Source organism: Mustela nivalis (genome assembly GCF_964662115.1).
Source record: "Mustela nivalis genome assembly, chromosome: 8".
NCBI classification, from domain to species: Eukaryota; Metazoa; Chordata; class Mammalia; order Carnivora; family Mustelidae; genus Mustela; species Mustela nivalis.
This window is the reverse complement of record NC_139027.1, coordinates 7,739,667-7,760,736: the sequence shown is the minus strand read 5'-3', so window position 1 is coordinate 7,760,736 and position 21,070 is coordinate 7,739,667. Positions and strand designations below refer to the sequence as shown.

General features: G+C 51.7%; 1 protein-coding gene across 2 annotated transcripts in view; it reads right to left on the bottom strand.

Annotated features, from left to right (window-relative positions):
• Nucleotides 1–21,070, bottom strand: part of LPIN1 (lipin 1) — a 125,965-nt gene that overhangs the window by 85,821 nt on the left and 19,074 nt on the right. For both annotated transcript variants that reach the window (XM_082745644.1, XM_082745645.1), the window contains exon 2: nt 8,119–8,175. In XM_082745644.1, the coding sequence (XP_082601770.1) occupies nt 8,119–8,175 (57 nt within the window). The remainder of the gene's footprint in view (nt 1–8,118; nt 8,176–21,070) is intronic.

The window sequence follows — 21,070 nt, the reverse complement described above, 5'->3', positions numbered from 1 at the left end:
AGCCTCGTGTAGGGAGTGGGACTGGAGGAATGCAGACAGAACGGAGCCCTAATGTCAAGGGCTGACGTGGAAGAACATGATGACATTTGTCTGTAGATTCCGGAGACTTTGTGATCGTAATGAAAAAGACCTAGAGAGACAGGTCAGAACGGTGCAGGCAACCGTTGCTGTCTGGAACCCAGGAGTTCCCAGCTGGACCCCCAGTCAGAAAGGGGCTGTGCAAGTTTTCCCAAACATAAGGCAACAAGTTGAACTAGAATTTCCACTGCTTCTCCCAGCCCTGACTCGACGAATTAGCGCTCTCCTTCTCCCTGTCTTCCAGAAAGAACAGCTTTGTCTTTTATAAAACCAATGGGAGAATTCTAGGCTAGCAAAGAAATACAAAAACCCTAATTCCAGAGGATACAGCCACCCCTCGGTTTCTAGCAGCATTCTCGGCCATAGCCCAATTACAGAAGCCGCCAAGTGTCCACAGATAGACGAATGGATAAAGAAGATGTGGTATGTCTACATAATGGAATATTACTCATCCGTAAAAAAGAAGAAAATCCCACCATTTGCATCAACATGGATCTAGAGAGTATAAGGAAAAAAAGTGAGTCCGAGAAAGACAAATATCTTATGATTTCATGCATACATGGACTTTAAGAAACAAATGAGCAGATGAGCAAAAAAAAAAAAAAACCAGAGAGGGACGCACAAAGAAAAAACTCTTAACAACAGAGAACAGACTGATGGTTTCTAGAGGGGCGGCAGGTGGAGGGATGGGGGAGTAGGTGACGGGAATGAAGGCGGACACTTGTTGTGATGAGCACTAAGTAACCTGCAGATTTGCTGAGCACTATATTGTACACCTGAAACTAATATAACACTTTTCATTAACTACACTGGGATTAAAATTAAAAACTTAGTAATAAATAGAGTGAAAAATAAACACACATACCTTAATGAAAAAAATAAAAGAATTCTGGCTCAGGTAACACAGAGAGGAGTGGCGGTCTGTGTGGAGACGGGCAAGCTGCAGTGGGAACGCCGCCCTCGGATTCTGCTGGATTGGGCTTAGCTGTTCGCCCTCACACACACACACACACACGCTCCCCTCAAAGATGACCGGGGTGTCTGGGAGCAGAGAAGGCCACGGAGGCTTCTGCCCCAAGAGGAAAGGAAAGACAAGAGAACTATGTCTAAAGGGGTCCCGAGAGGTCCTGGGTGGCTCAGTCAGTTAAATGTCTGACTCTAGATTTCCGCTCAGGTCATGATCTCCGTGTCATGAGATCAAGCCCCACATCAGGCTCCATGTGGGCGTGGAGCCTGTTCAAGAGTGTCTTTCTGCGGGACGTCTGGGTGGCTCAGATGGTTAAGCCTCTGCCTTTGGCTCAGGTCATGATCTCCAGGTCTGGGATCGAGCCCCATGTCAGGCTCTCTGCTCAGCGAGGAGTCTGCTTCTCCCTCGCCCTCTGCCTCTCCCCTTGCTTGTCCTCTCTCTCTCTCTCTGCATCTGTCTCAAATGAATAATAATTTAAAAGTCTGAAAAAAATATTTAAAAAAATATTCTCTTTCTGCCCCTCTCCTCTCTCAAAAAACAAAAGGCTCCTGAGAATAAACTGGCCTCAGAAGAGTTCCAGATCTGCCCCTGAGCCAGATCCCAGATTCTGTCTGTAAGTATCCCAAGTCCCCAGAGGGAAATTCTTATCTTTTCCTCCCAGAACAGTGAGGATATTTAAAAAAAAAAAAAAAAAAAATCTCATAGCTCTTTGTGGAATCCGGTGTGTCCCGGGCAGAGTGCGGCTCTGGGAAAGGGACCTGGTTTCCCTTCTGCGCTCTGTCACTTACGAGACCCTGCATGTGCCACCTCAAGACCTCAATCTCCACATTGGAGAACAAGGAAGTGGGGACAGACGTTCATGAGCTCTGACCTGTCTGTGATGCGACTTCATGGGGGTACAGCAGCCCTGTCCGTCCCCCCCAAACACACATAGGCTTCGCTGTCCATCCAGCACCCCATGGCACCGCTAGGCATCTCTAATCATGTCAAAGGATACTGGGATAGTTTCAAAAGAAGAAACTGATGCAAATTCACTTGAATTTTAAAACAGGTAACATCGTGCCCAATACTTTCTCCTCCCCCTGCTCCCTCCCCTGGGAAAGTGTGAGTGAAGGTCTGGGCTCATGAACTGAATCACAGGACATTCTGAGCTTCTTGAATTTCAAATAGGAGGGAGGGATGGAGGCCAGGGGTGGGGGTGGGCAGACGAGCATCCATCCCTGAGCCAATACCGTTCAGTTTTATCCCCCTGCTTTGTAACATTGAACCCACAGCAGCATGATCTGACTCAGGCAATGCTCCACCTGGCCCTGGGGTGCTCGGGAGACCAGGAGACAGAGCAATCAGCTAGAGAGCTTCAGAATGAGGGCACATCACCCTAACACACATACGCATGTACCCTCACACACACACATATGCACGCACGTGCACACATATGCTCCTCCAGCACCAGCATCAAACATCTGATTACATATCAAGGGTCACCACTGCTCTGGTTCCACTGTTTCTCATGGAGTCCAAGTTCAAGCCACACTGGACCATTTCCATTTCATTATGCTTGTCCTGTTCCCTTCTACCACAGGGCCTTTGGATGTGCTCCTCCCTCTCCTTGGAATCCTATCCCCTCTTTACCTGATTACCTTCCATTCATTCTTCAACCTTAGTTCAACCATCGCCACCCTCCCCATCACTACTATATCAATTCTCCCTGCTAGACATTCTAACTATTCTATGTATCATTTATTTGAAGTGTTTGTTATAGTTCAAATTTTCCAGTTGTGTGTGCAATTATTGTAAAATCTCTATTCAGGAGACAGAGTCTGCAGGAAGGAAAAGACCATTTCTGTTTAAGTATCTAGCACGGGGCCTGGCATAGTAACATAGTAGTTGTGCAATACCTATTTTTTTTTAAAGATTTTATTTATTTATTTGACAGAGAGAGATCACAAGTAGGCAAAGAGGCAGGCAGAGGGAGAGGAGGAAGCAGGCTCCCCGCTGAGCAGAGAGCCCGATGCGGGGCCCGATCCCAGGACCCTGGGATCATGACCCGAGCCGAAAACAGAGGCCCTAACCCACTGAGCCACCCAGGCGCCCCCACAATACCTCTTTTAAAATGAATGCTTAAATGTCATATCATGGATCATAATGCCTGGCTGCAAATATATATTCATCATAGTAAAAATGACAAAAAAAAAAAAAAACCAGCTCTAACAAAAATAAATATCCTAATAAAAATAAAGTAAGTACACGAGTACTAATGTTAAAAATACCAGTGGCCTTATCAAGAATCAAGCAGGAGGGAAGTCACAAAGAATATACTCATGGAACAAGCTATTTCTGAGCGTTTACTGTGTGCAAGGTACGATGGTGGGGGGTAAACATCTTTTTTAAAAAGGGGGATGCCTGTGTGGCTCCAGCGCCTGTTGGAGGTTCTACTGGGCTGGTGGCCCCTCCCTGGGCCACAGTGGCCTTTCCAGGTGGTGCAGGGGACAGCTTGCTCTGTGTTAGTTCTGCAGGCCACCTTTCCCTTCGTTCCTGCCTTCCAAATCTGATTACATAGCTTTTCCACCGGAGAAGCCCCTCCTGTTTTCTGCACTGTTGTAAGTTTCTGAGTTCTGTTCCTTGAAATTGAATGCGACATCTGGAAGTAAAGGGAAAATAAATGCATGTTTGTCTGGGTAGCAGTGGACCTCGTGAGGGCCCCTGATGTCACAGCTCCAACGCAGGACATAAGAGCAAGTGGGAGGAGGGAAGTCTCGCAGAGAGAGGGGCGAATAGTGCACCTGCACACAGCTGAGTGTCTGGGGAGCCAGACACAGCCAAAGGTACTAAATGCAAGGAATCAATGACAAGAGTTTGAAAGTGCTCAACAGAGAACCTTTTACCGGAGGCAGCATTCTATAGTGCTTACGAACAGTCTCTGGAGCTAACAGGTATGGGTTCAAATCCTAACCCCGGGCCTTATGGGCTGTATGACCTGCGCAAGCAGCTCAACCTCACAGCTGCCACATCCCTCAGGGACAGTAATAGAACCGACTTACAGAGCTGCCGGGAGGAGGAACATATATAACGCTTTTAGACAAGAACCCATCACATAGGAAAACCAACGACTATATGAAAATCATGGCCATCCAGTTAGAAAAGACAGATTCCAATTAAAGCAAGTTCCTGTTTCAAAATATGTTTAAAACAGTTTGAGATATGTTTAAAATGGTTTGAACTTTTTAAAATAAATAACATTTATACAAATTTAAAATTTAGATTTATAATATAAATACATTTTAAGTACCTATTAAAATGTACTTTTTAGGGAATACATTAGATACATTTTTAAGTAAGTAAGGGCTTAAGCATAATGAATGTGAGGGTTTCCAAGTGGCAGACTAAGGGAAAAGCTTAAGGACAGTATGGGGAGGGGGTGCAGAGAATGGGAAGCGTCTGTTCCTCCCCATGACAAGGAAAAGCCCGCCGGGAAAAAACACACCTGCCCCAGGAAGAACACCTTGGAGGAAATGCTCCCTATATAAGAAGGGCAGAGTCTGAGCACAGAACCAACTAAAACAGGGTGAGATTATACACAAATGCAGAGTATAAGAAAGGAGAATGCATTTGTCCTACCGCTCTGCGAGAACCAGCTACATTCTCCTGCAGCAGAGCAGAATTCCAGGATAATGTGCGAAGGGGACGGGAAAACGGATCAGAGGAAGGACCAGGAGACCGCGGCTACGCACCACGGCTGGTATTTCCCAGCCGATTTTCTAGAAGCCAGGCACATGGAGCACTTTGATGAAATGTTTCAAAAATAAATTTAAATCTAAACAGAATCACTTCCCACCCACCCACCCTCCTGCCAGAGCGAGCTCCTTCCAAGAAGGCTACATTTTAAATCCAGTCCTTTTGCAACTTAAAACCAGCGAGGAAAACAAACTTTTCAAGCCTAAAGCAACAAGTTTCAAGCAACTAGAGCAGGACAACCCAGAATTCTGAGAATCGCTGCTTTTACAAGAAATGTTGCAATCCAAGCACTGGCCGGCCAAGAGGGAGGCTTTTCCACGCAAGTGCAGGTCATGAGGAGCACAGCAGGAAAGAGGTGCCAGGCTCCACGTAAAACAGCACAGCACGTTCTCTCCCCTCCCAGAGCAACATGGGTTAAGGAGCTTGGGTGAATACTTCATTGCTTGAGTGTCCCTCCGGAATTCAGGGCTGTCTGTCTTGAATGAATCTGTGTGTGTGTGTGTGTGTGTGTGTGTGTGTGTGTGTGTACGCACGCATGTGTGGGAATGGAGGCAGGGGCGGTCTGGGCGTGAGTTTTTCTTTGGGTTTCTGTTCCCCAGAGCTACAGCATCCAAACAGAGAGCTAGACCTTGTGGGGAAAGCTTTGCTCGGACGTCCCTGAAATCCATGAAAAATCGGTCACTGGCTTCTCTGTCCTAATGAACCACATGTAAGCCCATGATGAAACATGTCACAAAACATTGTCACTGTGCCATTTTGTACTCTGCTACTTCGTCTAATGACTGGTGAGCCCTGGAACGAAAAGCAAAACCATGACACACTCATCACCGACTCCTGGGTACCCAGCCCATCTGCACAGCAATGAGGACGGAGCCAGAGCTGCAGAGACAGGGCAGACGTAGAGAGCCTCCCCTTGGAGACGGCAGCCATACACAGTTCCGTATTTCCAGTTCAGACCTTGCCCCCGGCTCCAGGCCTTACATCCAACTACCTCCTGGACACCTCCAGACGGTCCACAAACACTTCATCCTCAAGGAGGCCGACGTGAACTCCTGACTGGTCTCCCTGCCTCCAATCCCACCCCATGACTGGTCTCTAATGAGGCTACAGATCTGAGGGGGCGTCACCTGCTTTAGGACTTTCCAGGCCACCCATCCCCATTACCATTACCACTAGAGTAAAGTCTAAGGTCCTCAGGAAGGTAGACGCAGCCCCCCCATCCGTGCCATCAGGGCCCCTGCTTCCTGCTCTCCTCCACTGTCATCTCCTGCTACTCACCTGGTCCTGCCACAAGCCCCAGGTGCCTGGACTCAGAGTGTTATTCTAGAACACCTCCAGGCCTGGCTAACTTACGGCTCTTTCAAGACTCTGCACAAGACTCAGCTTTGTCTTGGAAGCCTTTTTTAATGAATTGCTTCTAAATTCTCCACCCATCCGAGCTGAGTTCCAAACCCCGCTTCTCTTCTGCACGATGCCTTGTGCTGGACGGCAAGCACCTTCCGCTCACAATTGCATGAACCCCCATGTGCGCACGAGGCGCCGAAGCTCAGAGAAGCAAGCAAACGTGCTCGGTGACACACATACTCTTAAGTGGCAGGGCTCAGGGGCCCGGGCCAGGACGTGTCCTCCTAATCCAGTTCTCCTGCCTTAGACAGTCAAGACTTCCTGTCACTCCACCCTCGAGACAGAAACTTCCTACTTGGCATCTCCTGTCCATTGCTTCTGATCGTGTTTCTAGATGAGCCGTGCGAGGGGCAGAGCAGGGTGTGCGGGAGAAGCCCCGCCTATCCCCCCTCCTGGCCTCCCTTTCTTGTACACTGTAGCCACTGCACCATGCATGGCCAGAGGCTGGGGCTGGAAACCTGGTGGCCATGGGCTCCCACCCCCGGGCTACGGAATGGGGACTCGACCCTGGGAAGCAGCCTCACGGCCTCATGACCACCAGCCTGCAAGCCCACGGCCAGGAGGAGAGGCTCACTCACCGGGACTTCCCACCTCCACTCTCCTCCTTGGTGGGGGGCTCCCCTCGCTCCGGCCTTAACTGCCACTAACCGCCTGCTGGTCCGGATTCCTGGCCTCTGATTGGGCCCCGTCCCTGCCAATCCCCTCGGAAACAGACCTGCTCCTCACTGAGTCCCTGGGACAAGGCCTCCCTCAGCTGCCTTCTTCACTCATTCAACTGAAGCCTGTGGAATCATCTCCCTGGAGAACCTCTCCCTCTGGCCAGCACCACACCCGGCTTCTCGAATCCCCGGCAAATCCTCTGTTCCGCATTCTTTTCCTGGCTCTCCAGGCTCGCCAGACTGGGAGCTCTTTGCGAGCAGAGACTATATGCCACCCTCACTCTGATCTCCAAGGCTTAGGACAGCCCACAGAGGGACAAATGAGTGTTCAGGCTTTCTCTCTTCCTCAACGGATCATTCCAAAAGCCTTTCCTTGAGCCTCACCACCCCCTAACTTATCTCCGCAAGTCCATCCTCCGCAGGAAAAGAGCTCAGGTTTAAGACCCACGGAGGTATACAGCTGGTCGTATGATGTTGCTGAAGCCTAAGGTACAGTTCCGGGGCAAGGCGAGGACACTACGAGACAGAAACTGGAGATGAAGCGTGGCCCCACTGCCCAAGTGCTGCAGCAGAATCTCCCCCACCCCACCCCCAGCCACGGAGGCTCCGAGGGCCATATCCAGGACGAGTCCAGAAGCCAGAATGGGCAAGGGGCGGAGGACGGCGCTGGCCCTCAATCTGCGGGACATGGAGTCTCAGGAGTTCCCAAAGGAAGGGTCCGTGGTCTGCAAAGCACTAAATACGGTCACAGGAAACATCAGCAGGGCCTGGCGCAAGGCTTGCAGACCACACGGGGCAGGGGGACTGACGCAGGACAAAGGAACCAAAGTGCATAGGAGGAGGAAGCAGAGTCTGCAGAAGGGATTTGAGAGCCGTGGGGGCTTTTGTTAGGTACATTCGACCACAGCCCTGTAAGGGCGGCCCACCAGGGGCAACCAGCAAATACTTGAGTACCAATATGAACCTTTTCCTGTGGGCACTAGGGAGCCATGGAAAGCTTTTCAAATCTGGGAGGCAGCAAAATCATTTCTGTGCCTGGGGGGTGTAAGGATCCAGGGAGAAGAGGTTAGAAATTAGCCAAAATGTTCTTAGCTCATCCTGGGCTCCTCAAGCCTTAAGGAAGAGCCTTGAGCCAATTCAGCCAGCATGGGGGAGGGGCGGGGTCCTGGTTGGGAGATGGCTTGTATCCACAGCAGAACCCAGGCTTCATCAGAGCCCTTGCTCCCCCCTGGAAATGTAAAGGTCAAGCGGTACGTTCACGGCAACATCACTCACATTAATGTTCGAAGGCCACACGTTTCTAATCCAGCCAGGGTCCCTCATCATTGGAATCTGAAAAAGAAAAACAGGAGAAATTAATGAATGGAAATGTTGTGGAAACAGACAGTCGTCAGGACAGCACACAACCTTGTGAAGATAGGACACCCCACTAGGCCATACCCTCGAACACGGAGGATTGTGTGGTACATATTTATAGCTCAAAGAAAAGAAATTAAATAAGAAGAGGACGTGCTGAGTTTTCTCTGAGCGTGTTTATGGAGGGTGTGAGGCCTGGGTTACACGGGACACAATACGAAGTCATAAATCGGCCCTGCCCCCATCCCTGCCCACCTCCACTTCTCTCCTTCCCAAGGCACACGCGCGGCAACGTGCCAAAACCATGGGACTTGGAGTCAGAAGTCATGCCTTCTAGTGCGGCCTCCACAGCTTCTTAGCTGTGGCTGCACAAGGCTTGTTTTCTTAGCTGCAAAATGGGTGTAACAGCCACCCCAGAGATGACAGGCGCGGTGTGAGCATTGACGGAGTCCATTCGGGGAAGGGCAGAGCCCAGCACGCAGATGAGCCAGTCAGACTGCTGGTGTGGCCCCCACCCCGAGCCGGGGGGGACCGCGCCATTGCTTTTCCTACAGGTGCCCTAGGTAGAGCCCCCGGAATGCCAGTCACACGCTGGTGTAGCCAGGGACATGCTGAGTTTTTGTAGGTCTCAAATTCTCCCTAAGTTAGACTCAAAAACATGTATGTTCCAGGTTCAGCCACGGCAGCCCAGAAGGGACAAACTTTGAAGCCCCCTGTGCCTGTTTCCCTTGTCCCGTCACCCCCTTGGCCTGTTGCCCTACCTGCTGCACATCGGACACGTGTGGCTTTTCCAGCCCATGCTGGTGATTAGTTAACTTGTTACTTTGAATCACCATTTACTGAGTTTCTCTCTCAGGGATCAGGTGCTCAGGGGGGTAGTGGGAAAGCATAGTTGGGGAAATGCAAAGTCTGCCCTTGAGTCACTCACAGCCGAGCGGGAAGACAGGTAGACAAGTCTGTCATTCCCTGGACGACCTCTGAGACATGCCCGAGGCCACCTGGGAGCACAGGAGGGAGCACAGGAGGGAGCACAGGAGGGAGCACAGGAGGAGCCGGCCGCTTTCCGGCAGGGAGTACAAGGCATTCTGTGCCGTCCACAGAAGGGGATGTCTAAGCTGCTTCTGAAGGACGAAGCTCTCGGGGAGAAGAGGAGGGAGAGGGGCCTTTCCAAGCAGAAAAGAGAGTGTTTCCAAAGAAACAAAGGCATCACATGTGTATTTGGAGCACAGCACAGAGGGCCCCATGACCGTGACCAGAGAACAGTGGGAGGGACCATTGCGAGGGGCATTGTCAGGAGATGTGGGTAAAGTGGGGCCCTTTTCTTCTTCAGAAAAATGCCCTCCTCAAACAAGATCTTTTAGGAGGCCTCATGTAAATAAACACAAGAGGAACTAACATCAGGGAAGAGGCCCCAGGTCCGGTGTTGGCTGCAGAACCCGAGCTTCCAGAGAACAGAGTCTGAGAACAGTCTCTGGGCACGGCGGGGGGTACAGAGGAGTGGGATGAAGGCACCCGTGTTTTATAAGATCATTCCGACGTCTGGTATTGGGGGCCGAGGAGTGAATTTAAAGGCTGTTCCAGGAAAGGGTGGTCAGGAAGTGAGCCAAGGCGGGAACAGGGGGGCTGAGGAGGAAGGGGCGGCTGAGGGCAGCTCCTCGTGGTGGAATCGCCGGGGCGTGGTGAGGGACGGGGACGGGCTGGGTGGGGGAAGAGAGACATGTTGAGGGCGACTGCAGTCTGCGGCCCGCGCCACAGGGTAGATGATGCTATCATTAACCAAATGAGGAAAACCGGAAGGATAAATTCCAGGAGGACCGTTCTAGTATGCTGGACCCACGTCGGGATAAGCTGGATAGGGTCTCCTCCAACAGGCCCTGGAAAGGCAGCAGAGGTGAGCCAAGGGATCCCACCCAAGTCTGAATTGTTGTTGGGAAAGTGGCAGAGACCAGGTTGTTCATCTATGAACTGCTTGGTATGGCCACTAATTCAGTCCTGGTTCAACTGAATGATGCATTTAAAGCACTTCTTTTTTTTTTTTTAAGATTTTATTTATTTATTTGACAGAGAGAGATCACAGTAGACAGAGAGGCAGGCAGAGAGAGAGAGGGGGGGGGAAGTAGGCTCCCTGCTGAGCAGAGAGCCCGATGCAGGACTCGATTCCAGGACCCTGAGATCATGACCTGAGCCGAAGGCAACGGCTCAACCCACTGAGCCACCCAGGTGCCCCTAAAGCACTTCTTAGAATCTAGTTACTACCCCCATTTCAGCTCCTGTGGAATATTAGCATGCTATAAAAAAAAAATCATGTGGCTTGGATACAGATGTTCTAGACCATCCAACTCAAATTCCTCCCGGGGCACGAGCACGCACTGGGTACAATGGCTGTACTCATTTCACATTCACGAGGCAGGCTAGGAAGGCCAGCAGCGATTTAAATCCACAATGCTTACATTTGATCCCAATTAAAAATAAAGTTTCAAATCAAATGCCAAATGTATGTTCCTGCCAGGGGAACTCTGAACCCTCCAAATGTTTGGTTTGATTTCAGAGATTAAACAGAAAAACAAGAACACCAGAATGGTGAACTTGTGTATTGCAACAAGAATTTCTCTCGAAATCAAGAAGAAAATAATCCCATTCCACCCCACAACGATTTGTCCATTGTCATTCAAAATTCTTAACACAGAATTTGAAGCCTAGCCTCCAGAGCCCACGCACCAAGCAGGGAGCAGTCATAGATGCTGGAAATAAACTTGGGTTTGAACCCCTGTTCTTCCCCTAAGAGCTGCGTGGTCTTCAGCATGGAATTCTACCTTTGTAAACCTCAGTATTCTCATCTATAAAGAGAGGAAAACAATAAAATGGTTACCCCAGAGCTGAAAAAAGAATCAAGAGATAATGCCATGTAATAAGGTTATCAGGGTAGAACCCTTGTGAAGGGGGTCAGTGCCTTCAAAGAAGAGACAGCAGAGAGATGTCTCTCCAATGTGTGAGCACACATCAGGAAGGTGGTGGTCTACAAGCCAAGAAATGGGCTCCCAACAAAACCCAATCCCACTGGCACCCCAATCTTGGACAACCAGCCTTCCAGAGCTCCAAGAAATAAATGTCTGTCGTGCAAGGCACACAGCCAGTTCTTGTTATAGTAGTCTGAGCCTATGGACAAAGAACCTGTTGTGTTTCGAACCATCCCGTGTCCATAGTTATGTACAACAAAAGAAGTCATCTGCGTGACTCAAAGATTAAATAGGTAAAAAAAAACAAAAAGATTAAATAGGTAGACAAATAGATGAAGAAAAATGGGAAAACGCTTGGGGAATGAACACAGTTAAGTGTGGACAGATGAACAGACGGAAAATAGGAAGACACTTTCCTGCTGTCTTTCACTTTATGCTGGGGTGTGTTGCTTGCTTGCGTGACCACACTGATGGATACGGAGTATTGAGCACTCGAAAGAGAACCATAAAGATTGGTCATGGCGTGGTTGGGGCCTCTGCTAGTTAGAGTGGAATCATACGGGAAGTTTCCTCTTCTAAAGAGCCAACGTGGGGGTGCCCACTCAGTTGGTTGAATGTCCAACTCCTGATTTTGACTCAGGTCGTGATCTCAGGTCTGGAGACCGAGCCCCACGTCAGGCTCTGCACTCGGCACGGAGTCTGCTTCACATCCTCTCTCCCTCTCCTTCTAGCTCACTCTCTCTTTCTCTCTTAAATAAATAATTAAGATCCTTACAAAAAAAAGAAAACAAGAAAGTACCGACATGGGGCTACCTCCCCCAGGGCTGCCAGGAGAGTCTACTCAGAAGTGTCCTTGGAAGTGACCTGCACGGATTCAGAGAAGCCACATCTTTGTGAAGAGCGAGATCCAGGTCCTGGCTCATGGCTTCACCCATAGCCCACCACTCGCCCGAGTTCACACACGTGGGACCCGGGCCCAAGTTCAACTTCAGCTCTATGTGGCTCCAGAGGTACTTGCACTGATGGACAAACATTTGGACAGTAGGCTCCCACAAGCTCAGAGCCGAAAGGGAGAGAGGCTTCAGATAGAAATGCTTCTCGGGGGCGCCTGGGTGGCTCAGTGGGTTAAGCCGCTGCCTTCGGCTCAGGTCATGATCTCAGGGTCCTGGGATCGAGTCCCACGTCGGGCTCTCTGCTCAGCAGGGAGCCTGCTTCCTTCTCTCACTCTCTATCTGCCTGCCTCTCTGCCTACTTGTGATCTCTGTCTGTCAAATAAATAAAATCTTTAAAAAAAAAAAAAAAAAAAGAAAAAAGAAATGCTTCTCGGTTACCAGGGGGAGAGTCCACAGCGGTGGCTCCAGCTGCTCCCAGTTTACAGACGGAGCACGCTGAAGTTCATTTGCAAACTTACTTTGGAGTAAAGAATAACATTTTCATCCTGAAATGGTTCTATCCAAGTGAGTTCACTTTTCCTGGGAAGGGAAGGCAGAGGAATCCACAGCTCACCTTACAGCTAGAGTCATAAGGGGACCAAGTTCCGTGAAGAAAGCCTACTTTTATGGGAAAATTCATTCAAACTCCAACTGAAGTTTCCAGGAACACAGGGGCCCATCCAGGATACAACAGAAGGATGATTTCTCTGGGATCAGGCAATTCCGACTTTAGTTCTGTTTCTCACTTGCCGGGGGGGAGATCAGGTAGGCTTGGGTGAGATAATTCCCTTCTCTGGGTCTCAATTTTTCCAGCAGGCAGAAGATGAAGTTGCACTAAATGACTCCTTTTGTATCTCCAAAATCCTGTCGGTCTAAATGTGCATGTCCTCCTACATCATAATTCCAGTGACAAAATCTCCTTTTCTTGCTCAATACAACTTGAAGTAAAAGATGGTAAGGGTCAGTTTTTTCTGGTTGGGGGAGGATGAAGTGGAAGACACTACAGGTGGGGCCGAAATTAGAATAAGCCAAGCCCCAACATCGGTCCCCCTGAACCCCGCTGAGTTCCCCAGATCCCCCAGAAATGCTAAGAGTGTCTGTAGCCAAGGGAATTGGATCTAAGCCCTGGATATTGGAGTAGATCACTTCATGTCTTCAAAATTCCTTTTCTTCAATGACAAAGTGAGGGAAAGAATACTTCCTCTACCTCCAGAGTAGCAAGGGCATGTCAAGTGCTTCCAAAGTCCCGGTCTCTGACCCACTCTCTGAGCTCATGGGATTATACTGTGCCTTCTTGGATCATCCAGGATAATCTCCCTATTTTAAGGTCAGTGTTGAGTAACCTTGATTCCATCTGCAACCTCAGTTCTTTTTCTCCATGTAAATAATAGCTTCACGGTTCCAAGGCTTAGGACATGGATATCTTCAAGGGACCACTGTTATTCTGCCAGGCACAGCCTCCTAATGGGGTCGCCCACATCCCTGTTTGTAATCCAGCCGTTCGATCTCCATGCTACCACCATGGTCATCTTGTTGGCAATCTGATTGTGTCCCTTAAAGTAATTTAAGTAAATACCTAAAATGTATACAATGCTTCAAACCCTTCCTTAACTCAGTGAACAAATTTCCCACCCACCTGTCCAGTCTCATCTCCCACTTGCTCCTTGTGATCTCTCTGACCCAGTCACACTGGCCTTTTAATGCCTCCTATTCAACCCACTCCCTCCAGCCACAGGGCCTTTGCACATACCATTTCCTCTGCCTGAGACACATTTCAGCTGGTTAGCTACTACTCATTGCCAGACCATACAACAGCCAAGTGTCACCTCAGAGAGGATGTCCCTGGCCGCCTCAACTTGGTCACACCATAACTGCACCCCCTCACAGTGCCCTATCACTCCTCTGTAACATTTACCACAGTTAGCAAAGTTACGTTCCTTTGCTTAACTGTTCAGCTGACAACAGCTTCCTCCATAAGGGACAGTGCCTGTTGTCCTTATTGTTGTATCCCCAGCAGTGTCTGGCACATAGTAGCTATTCAATAAACACTTGCTGAATGGAAGAATAAAAGTATGATTTTCTCCATAGACACGTGAAGACACTGGAACTCAGAAGTTCAAGGGACTTAGTCAGGGTCACAGAGCCGGCAAACAGGGGTATGTAAGCTGGGATGTGACCCAGCTTTGACTGACTTCAAAGCCATGACTCACTCTATCCACATTTCAGGCTACTGGTGTGGCCAGGGGCTATGCACAGCCTGATTTTTGTACTTTTCCTAAAGGAAAGAGGAAGGTGGTGTTGGTCCCAGCGGCTCTCTGGTGGCTTCATGTCTTCAACCACTAAGGGGAAGCTCTCCCCTGTTCCTGGCACGTCCTCCTGGCCACGTGTGTGAGAGCTGAGCCCCCCCAGACCTCACCACTGACCAGCAGTGGCTGCCCCGTCCCAGGCCTAGTGTCCTCCGGACATCTGACCCAGAAGTACACCTAGCTCCGAAGGGTGCTCAGCCCCGGGGGCCCCAGTGGGGGAACCGCCTGGATTACAGGCCTGCAGTGGCAAGGACCCAGGACTACGGGATCCCAACTGCATGACCAAGACCAGTTTGGCCCCTTCCATTGGCCTCAGTATCCCTGTGTGTACCATGAGGGGCTGGAGTGGACAGAGTATGTCCCTTTCCTGCTCTGACGTTCTGTGTTCTCCTGGGCATCCAGGGTATGGTCTGTGACGCCAGACTTGGAGCACACCCCGGAAAGTGTCCTGGAAAACGCACCTGTCCACCTTCCTTCAGAGCTTCTCAGCACAATATGTATTTATTTTCTTAAGAATATAAATCCTCTGGGAGCACCTGGGGGGCAGGTACCGTCGGCTCAGCATCTGACGCTTGGTTTTGCCTCAGGTCGTGATCTCAGGGTGACGAGATGGAGCCCCACAGTGGCTCAACAGAGTCGGCTTGACGTTGTCTCCCTCTTCCTCTCCCCTGGCCCCTCCCCCCACTCATGTGTGCACGTGCACACGCTCTCGCTCTCTCTCTCTCTCTCTGAAATAAATAAATCTTAAAAATAAAATAAAATTTAAAAACTCTTAACTAGTGACTCGGTTAAAATCCAGCTCTCCACAACCGGCTTCTTTGGGTCCCAGAGCTTGATGACATTTATGAGAAAGCCTTTCCCACGCAAACCAACCAACCCAGAGCCCATAACGCAACCACCCCAACCGCTCACCCCCTCGGTGGCCAGCCACCTGCCCCGATCACGGCAGGGCCAGCTTCCAGACCACCGGAAACAGCCCGAAGGCCCGGAGCCTGCAAAAATCACTCACACTGGCCAGTCCTACGTCCACTCACGCGGCCTGCCCATCCCTTCCCTTGGAAACCACAGAAAGGCTCCTGCCTACATTTTTCTCCCTCCTCTCTCTGCTTCTTCACCCCCCTGGGGCTTCCACAGGTGGCCCCGTGTGCAGAGTGTCACCCTTCCTGCTCGGACTATCCTCAAATTCTCCCTTCATGCTTGTCACCTCTGTGTCTGTGCGTCTTACGATACCAGAGCCAAACAGCTCTTGGGTGCCCTGAAAACACTGGTCATCCTGATGCCGCAAGACCAGAGAATGAAACGCAGCAGAAACAGCCCCTGAGAACCTCAAGGCCTTGACACCCCGGGGTCGGGGGGGGGGGGTAGAGGTGAGGGAGGGGGACGTTACCCAAAATGGTTAAGGAACAGCTTTAGCAAAGCCGCTGACGAAAGCAGACAGCCACATCAGCCCCGGGTGCCCTGAGGAGTGATACGGGGACCACAATACAGACTCTCGAAGATGACAGGCTTGAGCTCAAATCCTAGACCCTCACAAACGACAGGTGTGGCCCGGATCTAGTCTTTTTTTTTTTTTTTTTTTTTTTTTTAAATCTAGTCATTTACCTTTTATGTCCTTCAGGTTTTTCAGCTGTAAAATGAAGATCAGAATGTACTGTAATTATGAGAGTGGAATATGGATGAAGTTAAACCACTGAGCACAGAAACCTTTATATGCTATGCATTCAATAAATGCCGTATTTTATTATTATTATCATTATTTTTATTACTACTACAACATCCAAGCACATGGTGTAACTAAAGGTATGATGCAGTTACTCGCTTTTTTTTTTTAAGATTTTGTTTTATTTTTTTGTCAGAAAGAGAGCATGAGCGCACAAGCTGGGGAGAGGCAGGCAGAGGGAGAAGCAGGCTCCCAACCAAGCAGGGAGCCCGATGCGGGACTCGATCGCAGGACCCTGGGATCACGACCTGAGCCAAAGGCAGATGCTTAATGCACTGAGGCCCCCAGGCGCCCTGCAGCTACTTACTCATTCTTGCTAAGAGTCCACCATGTGCCACCTGGGCCAGGTGCTCTGGACAACCTTGAATGTAGAGAAACCAGCGAGCACTGGATTAGTCAATGAATTAAACTCCCCCTCCACGCTGTGCCCTGTGCTTAGTCCTGAGCTCATCCCTGGAGCAATTACAAAGATGACCAAGACCTCATCACCTGAGTCATTCACAGTCTGGCAGGAAAAACAGGTGCAGCAACACAGCTGAATAATCCGGCCTGATGGGTGCCACCGTGGAGGCAGAAACCAAGTGAGGGGGAAGCCCCAAGGGAGGACAATCTCCCAGGGAAGGAGAGGGCGGTTCGGGGGAGTCCTCGCAGGAGGGCTGGGTGCTGACTACCAAGTAGGAGCTCTCAAGGCCAACGGGGGGGGGGGGGGGCGGCAAGCGGGAACAAAGCCGCAGGCAGCATGGACGGACCCACAGGTCCTGGGGTCGCTGTAAGCCAGTGAGGAGACGGGAGCACAGTGAGCGCCGAGAGCCGAGCTAAGAACAGAGACGACTCTGGGATTCAGGAAGAGGCGCTGAGGACGGCCACGGAGGGAGACAGCGTGTCCCTGAGCCTGAAGTGACCACGTGAGACCAGCCAAGCCCACAGAGGATCAGCCCGGATGCCCAGGAAGGTGCAGCAGCTCTGGGATCGGGGTGTCTGCCCCAAGGACCGACACCCCAGCCCGTGCCCACCTCGCGCTGAGAGCCACACCGGGCGCCCACCTGCATGTCTCTAGAAGCCTCCCCAGCTCCCCGAGAGAGTTTCATCAGCATCAACCAGAAATGAAGAAGCTGAGGCTCCAACCAGCTTTCTCTGACCTATCCAAGGTCACATGCGGTGGCAGTGCCAAGGGGTGAATGGGCCCGCGTCTGTGCAGCCCCAAAGCCTCTGCTCTTCCTCCCTACCAAGTGCCTCCAGAGGGGCAGGGGGCTGCTGCTGTGGCCCATGAACGGGCGGCAGTGGGCCACACCGGAGAGAGCACACAATGGGCAGAGGTCAGGAGGAGAGCCTGGGAAGGCCACACGAGCAGGGGGAGACCCCCCCACCCCGGCACTGTGCTGCCTGACTGGTCAAGCCTAAAGGGGCTCCCCAATGGAGAGCTATGTTTCCACCCTTGGGCAGACGCTGGGGGCCACACTTGGGGGGAGAGTGAATTGAACCACAGGTGACTGTGACCTCAAGACACCAAGCCCCCAGCACTCAAGTCACCCCGATACATGGTGACCCTTAGAAGCTACACTTAGAGGACTTCAACCTGTGCCAAGGTGATAGTGGCCACACCTTCAGTCTCCCCAGCGTGGAACAAGAAAACATACCTGTCGTGTGCCCAGAGCTCCCCTGTTCAATCCCCATCATTCTTCTCCCGTCTCTGTGGGTATCACGGTCCTGGTTTGTACTGGAGACACTGAGGTCCAAAAGGCTGAGAAATTTTTCCAAAGCCACACAGCTGACATGCTCTTTCCACCCCAAACCCTCACTTGGCTCCCAACGCCCACTCACCCCCACATCCTGGTCATGATGCCTGGCCACCTCCCGCAGGTGTGACCACTCACGTCCTCCTCAGCATCTCGCAGCACCTGGCTCACACCTCCGCGCTGACACTCATCCCACGGCCTGGCCGGCCTGGCCCCCGCCCCACTAGGGGATCCCCCAAGAGCGGCCACCAGCCTTATTCTTCCTGTTCTTCTGAGCCTGGCACACTGGGGCCACTCAGTGACCAGCGGCTGAATGACAGGTGCGTGAATGACGGAACCGGTGAGCAGCGAGCGGTTAGACTGACGACACTTTGGGCTTACAGACCTACAGAAACCTACAGTTTCTCAACGTGTCTGACAGGGACACTGGAGGGCGTGAAGGTCTGGATTGCTTCCTCCCTGTGCTGCCGTCTTTCTCCTGAACACCCTGCAGGGACCTCAGAACCCCTGACGTCAGAAGGTGACTGAGGCTGCGGTGTGGTCCAGCCTTGACAGGACTTCCCCAAAGGCTCGGCAGCCACACGGGCCACTAAGTCAAACCTTAATTCACACCAAGCTGAACTTGGTAGAATAACACACCTCTCAGGGCACCTGGGTGCCTCAGTGGGTTAAAGCCTCAGCTCAGGTCATGATCCCAGGGTCCTGGGATCGAGCCCCACATCGGGCTCTCTGCTCAGCGGGGAGCCTGCGTCCCCCTCTCTCTCTGCCTGCCTCTCTGCCTACTTGTGATCTCTGTCTGTCAAACAAATAAATAGAAATCTTAAAAAAAAAAAATAATAACACACCTCTCTCTTTTCAATGACATATAACGACTTAGTCTCAGGAAAAAAGTTTTCCTTAAAAAGGTGTTTATGGGGATGCGTTTTTTTTTAAAAAAAAAAAAAAGATACAGACAACACAATATTTTGCATGGACATGAGGATTCAGAGAAGCCTGGGCACCACCTAGTCCACGAATGTGACTCGGAGGAGGCTCAGAGCGTGAGGCGAGGGTGCGGACATGGGCCGTGGACCCGAGCAGTGGCCTCAGGCACGTAGCTGACTCTCCAAATGTAGAGGGTTTATCTACAGGGTTTATCTACAGGATTTATCTACAGGATTTATAGTCTTCGTGACAAAGCTCTGCTTGCAAAATGTGCAAAGCCTTGGCCGTGCCCCGAATACCAGCTTCAAGAGAGAAGGATCCTCATAAACAAGGTTTATTTCGTCTAGGAAGAGCCAGCAGCCATCTCACTGGAGAGCGCAGGGCGTCCCCGAACAGGAGGGGAAAGGAATTCTGCCCCTTCCCGACTTCGGAGGTGCGCGTCAGGCACGTCGAGCACAGATATCGGCCCCGATGTGGGGGCGGGGGGGTCGCTGCAGAAACAACAACCTAGAACATGAGGAAACGGCTGTCTCTGGAGACATCCGACCCACACGACGGCGCCCTCTCAGTTCCCGGAAGAGGACCGTGTCTGGGAACCAGTCCCAGCGCCCTGGATTCTGGGAGGGACTTTTAAATAAAGAACTGAGGAAGCCCCTGACCTTGAGTACATCCAGTCCCTTCTACGAAAGCGTCTGGTCTCCTGAGGGCTACCATGAAGCTGGACCCTGGCCAAGTCGGAGATCAGGCCACAAACAAGAGGCTGTGACCTCAGTGGAGTCAGGACCGGCAGGACACCGTGTGCCCCCATGCCCCGAGGCTCGCCCCAATGCCCTGGACGGAGTTCAGCTGACCGGGCCACCTCCAGCCACGTTCACACAGAGTCAGGGCCATGGGGAGGGGCACGAGAGGGACAGGTTGTCTGTTGTTTGGAAGAAAATGATACCATGGTCAGTGCTGAACACAGTGACACCCTCTGACCACCACTGGCCTGCCTTCGGCCAGCCAGGACAGCAAGCAAAGCCAGGAGCCACAGGGTTGGCAAATCGCCCAGAGCGGAGGAAAGCATGACAAGCCAGGCCTGCCCTCTTGTCCCACTGCCTCGTGGCATGACGGGGTGCTTGCTCCTGGCCTGCGGAGGGGGGCCTCGGCGCCTCGGTATGCCGGCGCCCACAGCAGCAAGGCCGACCTAATGAGGTGGCAGTCGGGTTTTCAGCAACCATGGCAGCCAACCAAACCCTGCTCTGCTCACCCCACCCCTGAACAGTGGCCTCTCCTTGTCCCCAGGCCTCAGCAGGCAAGGAAGGAAACAGCAGGTCGCCAAGGTTCAGCAAACACAGCTCACCAGGACTGGGAAGGCAGATGAATTCCTGAGTCGTGATACACAGACCCCGGCAGGCCGCGGGCTTTCTGGCCAAAGCTGGAGGAAGCAGGAGCCAAAGCCTCTACTAGGCCAGAGTGGTCAGGGGGTGCTCCCGCCTGCCCCCTGCGACAGCCACAGACCTCCGGGGGCTGCAGCTGCTCCAGCCTGGCTTGGAGCAGGGCTCAGGGCTCTGGGCTGCGGCAAACACATGAGCGAGGCAAGCTTTCTGGAAGAGGCAGGAGGCCGACCTCCGGTTTTAGCACTGCCCAAGTGAATGACAGCACTGCTTAAAAACAAAGAAGGGATAAGCCAGAGCACCACAAAAATGGACATCATCCTTCTTGTGGCCTAGGGGCCTCTGCAGATGTTCCCGAGAGACACTCCATTCTTAGGAGCAAACCCCTTCTCCAGGTCGGGAGCTGGAGATGCTGACCTGAAGAACCTCGGGAAAGGGAGCACAGCGTGGCAGGAGCACAGGCAGGGGAGCACAGCTGAGCTCAGTTGTGAAAGTGAATCTGGATTCTGGAGGCTGCCCAGGGAAGGCACCCCCGTCGCCAGAGAGGGGGCCTCCGGGTGTCCAAGCTCAGACCAGCAGCTCCCAGAGGCCTGTGACCTGATGACAGGCCAAGAAGAAGCACCCTCGGGCCGCTCGGGACTAATGGTGGTGTGGATAAAGCTAGAAGTCGGCCTTGGTCCTCCTTCTCCCTCCTTTGGCCTGGAAGCCTCTGGTCTGCTGGAGTCTGCATATCACGACTTAGCAGTTGAGCCTGCCTTCCCAGCACGAGGCATGGAGCGAAGCACTCTGTCCGTTGGTGGCTGCCGGTCCCTCAACACAGCACCGATTCTCCCACCGCTACCGGACCGGTGCCATCGACCACAAAGCCCTCTTGCTTTATTTCCCTGGTTGCATATGCCAGACCTTCTCCTGACCTGATC